This window comes from Battus philenor, unplaced genomic scaffold, assembly GCF_028537555.1.
Source record: "Battus philenor isolate CCGP_79_NKW_IND1 unplaced genomic scaffold, ilBatPhil1.0.hap1 SCAF_29, whole genome shotgun sequence".
NCBI classification, from domain to species: Eukaryota; Metazoa; Arthropoda; class Insecta; order Lepidoptera; family Papilionidae; genus Battus; species Battus philenor.
In genome coordinates this window covers 2,199,474-2,210,072 of record NW_027181692.1, presented here as the reverse complement: position 1 = coordinate 2,210,072, position 10,599 = coordinate 2,199,474, and the positions used below count along the sequence as shown (strand labels likewise).

General features: G+C 32.7%; 1 protein-coding gene across 13 annotated transcripts in view; it reads left to right on the top strand.

The window, feature by feature from the left end:
* Positions 1-210: 210 nt before the first annotated feature.
* LOC137926155 (zinc finger protein 260-like) overlaps positions 211-10,599 on the top strand; it is a 61,663-nt gene continuing 51,274 nt past the window's right edge. For all 13 annotated transcript variants that reach the window (XM_068769699.1, XM_068769708.1, XM_068769703.1 and 10 more), the window contains exons 1-4: positions 211-518; positions 2,821-2,989; positions 4,085-4,216; positions 6,834-7,037. In XM_068769699.1, the coding sequence (XP_068625800.1) occupies positions 366-518; positions 2,821-2,989; positions 4,085-4,216; positions 6,834-7,037 (658 nt within the window). In that variant the 5' untranslated portion in view covers positions 211-365. The remainder of the gene's footprint in view (positions 519-2,820; positions 2,990-4,084; positions 4,217-6,833; positions 7,038-10,599) is intronic.

The window sequence follows — 10,599 nt, the reverse complement described above, 5'->3', positions numbered from 1 at the left end:
TTTTATTAATTGTTTATTAAAAAAGACCGAAAATATTAGAATTAATGATAACTGTTTTTTTTTCTAATTATTTTTTTTTATTTACGGGATTGTTATCAATATTTTGGAGTGACATTGCTATAGCAATCTTATTGGATTCCTATATTTTAATGTCAACCGGCAACACTGTCCAAAAGCAAGGTGCTTGCTAATGCAATATTTTTTTTTAAAACCGATGGCGTTTTGGTTCCGTCGGTGGCGTCTGATTATGGATTTTGCAATGTATAGGTGAAAATAGTTCGTCGTAGTTATATTATTTAAGTTAGTTTATATAAAAGTATGTGATAGTGATATTTTCTGTGAAAATATCGGAATAATTTGTAATAATGGCTACGAAAACAACGGAGTGGAGACCGGGCCCTACTGTATGCCGATGCTGTCTCGCTGAAGGCTGCTACAAAGATATTTCCACGGAATATTTCTGGATGGGAAAACGGGAAGTTTACGCTGAAATGCTAGCTAACACATTCGACTTAAGTGTAAGTACAATTCGTACATAATGTGAACTGTTGGCGTCCATTTTATTCGTTTATTGTTTGCATAATCCAACTAAATTCAGGAGTCGCTTTATTGATATCTGTACTGAATAAATTGGTACTATTCAATTTCGTTTCATTTTCAAATCAATAATTGATGCTGGGCAGATATTTTGGTTTGTCTTATTGGTATTGTATGTTTAATCGATAATCCTTGAGATATTCGTTTTTAATTTATGTTTCGTAAACTTTATTGAAGTTAAAACATTAAATATTTGGACGAGTTTTTTGTGTGAAAAAATTTATTCACGTCTCAAAAATTTTCAAGACTATTTCGTTGTTACATAAATTCAAAAGATCTTCATTGATTTCATCACATTATAGAGAGAATGTAAAATCGCATATTTAATAAACATTTGAATATCTTGGAGGCAAAAACAATTACAGCATAAGCAGACAAACATAATTTGACTATTTTGTAGAATCTAGCAATAGCTTTCTGAACATTATTTTGGATCTTATTGTAAAGGATACATACATTGCCCATAGAAAGATATATTAATTCTATGAACTATGTCTCGGTATGTAATAAATGCAGAAATCAATGTATTAACTCTTTCATTCCAAAAATGGTATCTGAATTTGCTTAGTTGGGACACAATCTGGTAAAATCAAGTAATGTTTCAAGCTAGGGCTTCTAGATTCTTAAGCTTAAAGTAGGTTTAGGTAATGGTGATCTCAGGAGTAAAATGTCAATGGAAGTAAAAACCAACAAGTAGACAGCATTTATTGAAGACAGCAGGAAAAGATTGTGTTTTGGGTGTTTAGGCAGTTTTTTATTGCCAAAATAACTATGGAAATTTTTTTTACTGCGTACTTTTACTAATTTGTTTACTCTTTTGACAATTTGTGCAATGGTAGACATAATGGCAGACATAATAAATTTCTGGTAAAAAAGTAGGTGTAATTATTATAAGAATTAATACAAAAGTGAATAAAATATCTCAAAAAGTATTGGAGTAATAGTCTTGGTAGTATTTTTAGTAAGTAAAGTGTGATGCTAGCTTTGCAGAAACCACTTAGATAGTTTTCATAATTGCTATATACTTTCTATATAAATACAATCCCAGAGAACCTTTCTATTTTTAAGTAAAAGCATAACAATATGTTTCTCTATGTACTTTCTATATATATACAGTTCCAGAGAATCTTTCTATTTTTGACTAAGACCATAACAATATGTTTCTCTATATACTTTCTATAAATACAGTTCAAGAGAATCTTTCTATGTTTGGTTAAGAGAATAATAATATGTTGTGAACCTCAACACAGGTATGTTTGCAGCAATAAAGAAATTTTACAATGCATCATACAGATAAATACTCAAAATAAATAGGCTATGTTAGTCCTCGCTCAAGCAATTGATGGCCATTGTAGCCAAGAACAAATACAAACACTAAATGATGGTTGAAACATTCTTTCACATTAAAGTTATATAAGACATAAGACAAAGAATACACCAATGATTTATGAACCTAAGATTTAAGTTAGGAAGTAGTTTAAAAGACTGTGACTTGTTCTGCATGTCAGTGTTGTTTACTTTACATGAGCAAAAAAATTTGGAAATATTACATGTAATTGGAAAAACAATGGAATGGATGCTAATGTTATGTGGAATATAGAAAAAAGTCATTTAAGAACTTTAAGTAGCATTACATGACTATAGATGGTGCCTGGCAGTCAACTGTATCACCTTGTTTTAATGCAGGCTGTTGTTAATTTGGTAATTTATAGAGAGAATAATGAACAAAGTTTTGTCTTGTACTAATTACTTTGCATGCTTATAAATTTGAGATTTTTTATAACTACAACATTGTTACTTCATATATTTTCTTTATAAATTTAGTAGTCATAGCATAAGTATTATGCTCTCTTGGAGAAATTTTGAACGAGCTATGGGTCACTTTAACAAAGCTTGCCTTTATTATCATCAAACTGAGCTGCTGTTCCACCCTTCATCTGTGGTTTTGGTATTTGGATGACCCTTATGGCACAGTTTTCCGGTTCTGATGTTGCTTTTAGTTGAGGAAGGGGCTGATAGGTTCTAGACTGGCGACCACGAGCTTGTCGACGTAGACTGATAGATTCTCATATTATTGTCACCCGAAGCCTGTTTAGATTTGCTTTGCTGAAGTGACTTGAGACGCTAACATCTTCTAGGCCCTAAGTTGAGTTACAGAGGTTCCGGTAGCACCCTTGTTTGGCGCAAGCTGCACCACTTATTATGCATTATTTTTGTCAACAGATTGCCTATTCACAATCTGGTGGACCATACAGCAACAGTAGGTTAATCTGCGAGCCCTGTATATCCCGGTTGCGAGATGCAGCTGATTTCAAGCGGCAGGTGGTGGAGTGTGAGAAGACCTTCCTGCAGCATCTGGACCCGAGTTGTTCTGCTGATACTGTTGTCAATGGTAAGTACTTCATCATGATTTCAGTTGTAGGATGTTCATATAAGCTTCCGCTATAGATTTATAATAGGACCAATAATATTTACAAGACAATGTTAACAAGATCATCTATATTGCTGGTCCATAGTCTCTACTCCAGAACTTTAAGACCCTAGTGGCCATCTGTACTGGGCGTTAAGCGGTCTGTCCATTTCCACTCGGGCTTATGAATCTGCTGACCTATATTGGCTAATTTAGTTTGTCTACAGATCTTCACATTTGTTATCTTTTAAAGAAATCCTGTTCATGGCACTCTCAATGATTACTGACCATGTGAAACACTTTCTATATAGTTGATAATAATGGTAACATCCAGAGATAGTTTCTTTACTCGAGTTTTGGTTGACTACGCCTCTAGAACTACTATTACAAGTTCGTCTTTATATGCTAGAAAGTGTTAACTTTGTGTACAATGTCGTTTTTTATATACAGCATGATTAGTTTTTGGTGTACAAGTTTTATAGGGTAGAATGTATTGCTTGCTAAGGTTTTAACTTCTATGAAATGATCATTTTGAAACTACTGTTCAAAGTCGACTTGGATGGATAGTAAATAGTAATTAATTTAAATAAGGGTTATTCAAAATTTTTGAGAAAGCCTGTTTTTTTGAAACCTTTGATATCTTGATAGTGCAGTGTACTATACATATATATGTATACCTTTTTGATGCGTAATAAGGCATGGTGGGATTTTCTCGAGCCACCTGGAAATATTGGAATAGTTGCGCGCTCATACATTTTTTTCTGAACTTTATTATTTAAAGTAATTGGCAACACCGTTAGCAATTGTTAAAAATATACTCGATTGCGCTTGCAAGGTTTATCATCATATGACAGGTTCATCAAGTGTTGAAACCGAAATTTTTTAGTAGTTAATAACAGAGTTAAATTTTTATTTTTTATTTTTTTTATATCATCGTATATCCTTATTAATAATAACACACTTATTTTGTTGACTTTTGAACGAAATAAAATTTCTGTGCAACATGGGTATTTTTATTTTCTAATATTCCGTGCCTTAAAAGGTTAAAAAAGAAATAATAATTTTCCTTATTTTCAGTGTCAGCTGTTGTTCCACTGGAGGACGATAGGGAGGTGAAAATCGAAGGTGTGAAAGTCGAGAGGCTGGGCAGCGAAGATGAACTTGACGACTCTGCCAATTTTAATAACGATGATGACGACGATGATGACCGTAAGTACTTGGATACTGAATTATTATAATTTCTGACGAGGTTATTATGTAGACATTATTTATTATGAGATGGGTTATTTTTAAATATACATTTATTTATTAGATTAGCAGTAGTAGATATAAATTTTGGTCCTGTCTTAGCTATCAATTTCAAACATACACACTTTTTCAACATGGGAACACGCGATGTACAGTGACATGTGAAAAGCTTGGATCTTGGAGATCGTTGTCATATGTATTTAATATAAACAAAGGTATTGACACTGCAAATGAAACTCAAAGAGGAAATTGCATTTTTTCAATAACAACTTCCTACAAAGCATTAAGAAACTTGTGATTCTTTTTATGACGTTAAAAATGTTGGATGTCCGTCCAAGACAGGCCATATCCAACTAGTCTTATTGGCACTTTGGGGGAGACATATATCCAGTGGATGTTCTATGGTTGAAATGGTGATGAAGAATATATATGTATCACCATTTATTAGGAATCCATTATTAACCAAGTCCATCCAATGGCTGTTTTGAACAAATCTCTATTTACCACAAGATCGTCCTTTGTACTTCATTTTATGCAGATTTCTCCGATTTATTATTATATGTCAAAAAAAAAATTAATACATTAAACACTTCATAGCACACTGCACATATTATATTTTTATATTAATATGACCCTATTTACAGTCTAAGAAAGGGACTAATATATAGCTACTTCCACTATGCAGCAGTAGTCGTGCAATAAAGTGCACCGCCCGCTGATGAATGCGTGTGCGGTAAACAATGCGAAACACAACCACCACCGTTAATCTACTCTACACGTGTTTCACCCCTCCACGGGGCATCCTCAGGAGATGTAAGTCTGATCAGTGCCAAACACTGAGTAACACTTCATTGCACGACTACTGCTGCATAGCGGAAGTAGCTATATATTAGTCTATTTCTTAGGATGAACTTCCGCGAGATAACGCCTGACCCTATTACATAAGTTTTTACAGTTTCACTCTACTATATTTAAAAAAAAATGTGAAACTAAATTTCTCCATTACATTCACTTATTTTGACAAAGAAATATATAGACATATTTCTTTTTTAATATAACCTGTTTAATGTCATCAAAACCAGCCATATGCAATTAATACAGTCGCAGGTTCGATCCCCACTATACAATCTTATATAATTCACACCTTGTCCCTGTTATATAAGACTGATTGCCACTGCTCACAAATAAGCTTCTAGAGGATGGGCAGCAGCGTCCTCTGCGTACTATAATACCATACTACGATTGCCAACCCGCCTGCCAAGCGTGGCAATCATGGTATATTCCCCTATAGACATCTTCAAGGGAGGCCTATGCCTTGTAGTGCCGAAAAAACTTTCCTCAACCGATACATTCAAAAAGATCCTTCATACTTATAGGAGCATATACTTGCAACTTTCAAGGAATTAAAATATCCTTCATTTCCATTCAAAATTCTGTTAAGAGAAGTAAGTTACTTTACCCTGGGAAATAAATATACCCAAAGATCTAGACTACCAAAGATTTATATGCGGTGAATTTGGTGCGGTGATTTATATAACCTGCTGGTGAATTTTATTCTATAATGACCTCCGCTATTAGGGGCCTCTCGTACCCCTAAGTGATTTATGTGTCAGGGACTTTTATATTCTTTTCATTTATTTTTCACATTTTATTTTTGCACTCTGCAATGCATCTCAATATCTTTCATTCTTTTCCTTGCTTTTTACATTTCGTCTGTCTTACCCTTCGATGCTGATGTATTTAGGTGTGGCAAGACCAAACGTTGCTCATTTCTGGAATAGATAGCAGGTTCTTAAAGCGAATTTTAAATTTGGTTAGATAGGAGAAAAAGTCTGGTCGGCTAAAGTGAAAACTAATGCATTGGAAAGATATCTACTAAAATTATATAAATAAGTAACGCGGGTGGACAGGCCCAAGCACCGTACCCGGATCCTCTACAACATGATGAGTCCGGTATCCACAGTGTGGTCCCAAATGTAATATTTAGGTAGACATGGAGTGATAGTGTGTAAACATCTCTGGGAAGTACCCTGGTCATGGGTGCCTGATAGACGATATTAAACATTCACAGACATTAGGTACTAGCATTTCCGGAACACACTTTAAAACTGCATTTGATAACCTATTAAAAGTCTATGGGGAGGGCCTGTGTTCAACATTGGATGTACTATGGCTGAAATGATGATAAGACATGGTGGATACTAAAATTGAGATATATTTAGTAAATAACAAATCATTATGAATTGTCCTTGTGTCTCTTAGTCATTCATAAACACAAAATTACACACACAAACACACCCACACACACACATAACACATATCAACGTCACACTCACGCCCCCATTTGTGTAATTATATAGAATAAGTGCTTATAGTTGCAAAAATGTTATTGTGTATGTATAGTCCTTTTAATGTCCATACGTATAGTATCCAAAATCAATGGTTTCAGAAATAATGAATAACGTAATGATAAAATTGTAAGAAAAAACATTTTCACTGACTAACTTGACTAACAAATTTTATATTAAAACTTTTATTTGTTATAACCCTAATGTTAACATTAACATTTTAATTCTAGTTGATGACCAGCCATTAACAAAGTTGGCCAGCAAATGTTCAAAGAAGGATTCCGTAGACCTATTAGATATTATTGATAATGCCAAAGTGGCTGACAAGAGAAAGTCTACGGTCAAAGTGAAAGCTACTCCAGTGAAGAAAGTCAAAATGAAGAAGGAGGCAAAAGCGACAGCCAGTAAAGCAAAACCGGAGAAGAAAAAGAAAGGTAGGCATCGAATTTTTACATACTTCAATCAGATAGAGGGTTGCTGTGAAAGTTAGAAAAATTTCCAACAAATTATGTAGATGGCAGAACTAAAATTTTTACAAATTTAGAATATAGCACAACGGATTGGCAAGTTAGTGACAGCATACAAGTCATAATGCTAACAGTTGAATATATTACTTAGGAGTGGCCAAGTTCTTAGATAGTGCGAGCTATTTTTCGAAATTTAATTAAAATTAAAACACGCAAAAGAATGTTTTTTTTTTTTTTACAAAAATCATATATATTGAAATAATTGAAACAAAATATGTGTATTGAAGTTAGATATAATGGCAAACATTTATGACAGCATTCCTAATAATACTTAAGATACTAGTTAGTTAATTATGATCGGTTCCCAGGGAATCTCCCAGCTTTGCTACTTTAAAATAGGTTTTAGGCTAAACGCCATCAACAACCTGCACTCTCCAACCCGCAAACCCTGCAAATATCATTTAGGGGACAGTGTAAACTAGGTTAAAAAAATTACAGAAATTCTTTACCATTTGCCGAGTCTTGAAGTACCTTTTAAAGAAAAAAAGTAGTTAAATTTTTAATTTAGTTTTGTGATTTGTAATTATTTATGTTACAAGTTGAACATGAGTTTATCTTTCACAGCAACCCATTTATTTGATTTTATGTTGGCAGATATTTTACTGTAAACCAATTGAGAAATAAAATACATGAGAATCTATTCAAACATGTGACTACTAAAACTGAATTTTATTAATGAAAGGGATGTTGAGTGTGTGATTGGTAAAGCAAGGTCTTGATGACGTATCATCATCACCTCTATGCGCTGTGAAAGAATGATGAAAATGAATCAAATCTTAAAATATTCTACTGCTAAAATTATCAGGATTAACTGGGTTGATTTTAGGAACCTTTTGCATTGAAATATCGGGTGTGAGAATATCGTTGTAGTTCAAAGTCTAAATGGGGAATTTCGTACCAGATGCGTGTTGATTTTGTAGCTAGAAAACGAGAACTTTGTATATTATTATTATTGGTTTTGGTCAAAAATGACGATGTTCGCCTAGAAACGTGAGGACTGTTTCTGAACAAAAAATGAAGTCTTCCAATGAGATATGTGATGACTGTTTCTAGCCATAAATGACGTCTAACTACGAGATACGTGATGACTGTTTCTAGAAAAATTGACTACGTCATCACATGTGATAAGTCATGAACCTTGGAAAAAGTTCGTGACGACTATTTCTGGCATGAGAAGGTAGTAGGCAATATGGTTTGGCTTTTACTGTTAGGAATATAAATTTAGCATGTATGAAAAGTGTGTGAATGAAACAACGTATGAAGCGGACGAACAATAAGGAATTCGAACAAAATTTGGTATTCTTTTGGATTTAATCTAAATACTCCACATAAATGTTAACAATAATTACCGTAAAAAATCTGTCAACATTTACTTGGTAGCGTGTAGTGTATTTACTGCATAGATACAATCGTATGGACATGTCTTGACAAAATGTTATATCCATATTTTTTTACCTTTAATTGTACTACATTTATAATATTGTATGATGTCTTATTTGTATGTTGGTTTGTTATGTGTCTTCCTTTGTGTATATAGGTGTCATAGGATGGGTGACCTCATTGCTTGCTTCTTTTAATTTGTATTTTAAAACGAAAGGGGTGTTGTGTTTTATTTTGTATATTTCGGATCGCCAACAAAATTAACAATCTTAATATATATAAATCTCGTGTCACAATGTTTATACTCAATGGACTTCTAAACCACTTAACCGATTATAATAAAATTCGCACACCATGTGCAGTTCGATCTAACTTGAGAGATAGGATAGTTTAAATCTCAAATTATAGTCGCAATTTTAATTTATTGCTAATTATTGCCTGTTATTATTTGACAGTCACAATTATCTGTTAACTCCAAATGATTCTAACAGATGTCGATACCTTTCGACTGGGTTGAGTAAGTAATCAATAGATGGCGCTGCTATGGTAAATCTACGAACGTGTCATATAAGCTACATTTTAACAGCGTAATTACCACGTGTTGTTGACGCTATAAAATTAATTAAATTTATTTTGTAGTGAACGAAATACCGTATAATTCAATTATTTCCACTTTTTAAATTTTCACAGCAACGCGTGGCCGGGTCAGCTAGTGTTATATGTAACCATAACAAGATAAATATAAATTAATAAAAAAAAATGTGAAAAAAATCTAATATTGATTTATTTCATATTGTTAAATATTCTTTATTGTACACGTTACAAATATGTAGTATCATAATAATAAAGAAAAAAGTACAATGGGCGGTCATCACACGTGTCAATGTCTTCCAGACAACCATAATATAGAAACAGTAAAAGTAAAATATACAAACATACATATGTATGTGTATAACATATATTATAATAAATACGGTATGATACATTTTATTAATATAATTATAGATTTACAGTCAAAATAATTAGATTTACAGTATCCGGCGATAAATATTATACATCGACCATTGGAAAGAGACAATCGGCTAATTTCGGTTTCGTAGAGCACTATCTTTGTCTCACATTACCTATGTGACGTTTGTCAGTCGTATTTCGTACGACAAACAGACGCTTGGCAAATGTTATAGATAGGTCCTACCAACCTAGGAAAAAAATTACATGCCTTCCTAATGCTCAGGAGTTGTCAATGACAATTTCACTTTACTTCTTGATCAATATATTAATTAGATCAATGTAAACGTTGTTTATTATTTAAATATAATGTAAATTAAAAATATTAATTATTAGTTAATTTCTTCATATTCTTATCCACACATGATCACTTGTGTATGTCATGCGAAGAATCAAAAGAACTCAGTTTGGTAGAAATTTAAATCGGATTATTCCTTCCCATAATTGCATACTTCAATTTAAAGCTAATTGGTTTTCAAACGCGTCTAATATAAGAAGAGAGCACAATAAACAACGATAGGATTTTTTTGAGAAAACTTTCACAAATATCCTAAATATAACATAAAATCCTTCACAGGATAACAGGATATTTTTGCATGTTTTTGTTGAATAACATTTTTAAATTTATTAGTATGTGGACAGTATAGATTAGATCAAATAATGTTATTGGATGAACAAAATTAATATTGTATGTTATATAGGATATATTATAACTATTAATAGACCAAGTAATATTGTAAGAAATAAAATTATAAGACAAGCTAATTGTGGCGTTATATTGTGTGGACGAAATTTTAACCCTGAATTTATTTAGACTTTGATTATAGAATCGTGTTTATATATTTTTAATGGTACTAATAAAATAGAACTACCCCACATTATTGCAATTATGTTGTTGATTACTACACCTGCATCACTAACAATCATAAGTGTTTATTTCTGAACGCTTAACAGTTTTGTGATTAACATGTGAAAAATGAGGGTAGTCCGAAAAGTATACGTTTTCGGGGAATCCCGGGGTAAATGTGTTCATCATGAGGTGCTGGCATATGGAGTTGAGCTAGAAGAAGCTTGCCTTCAT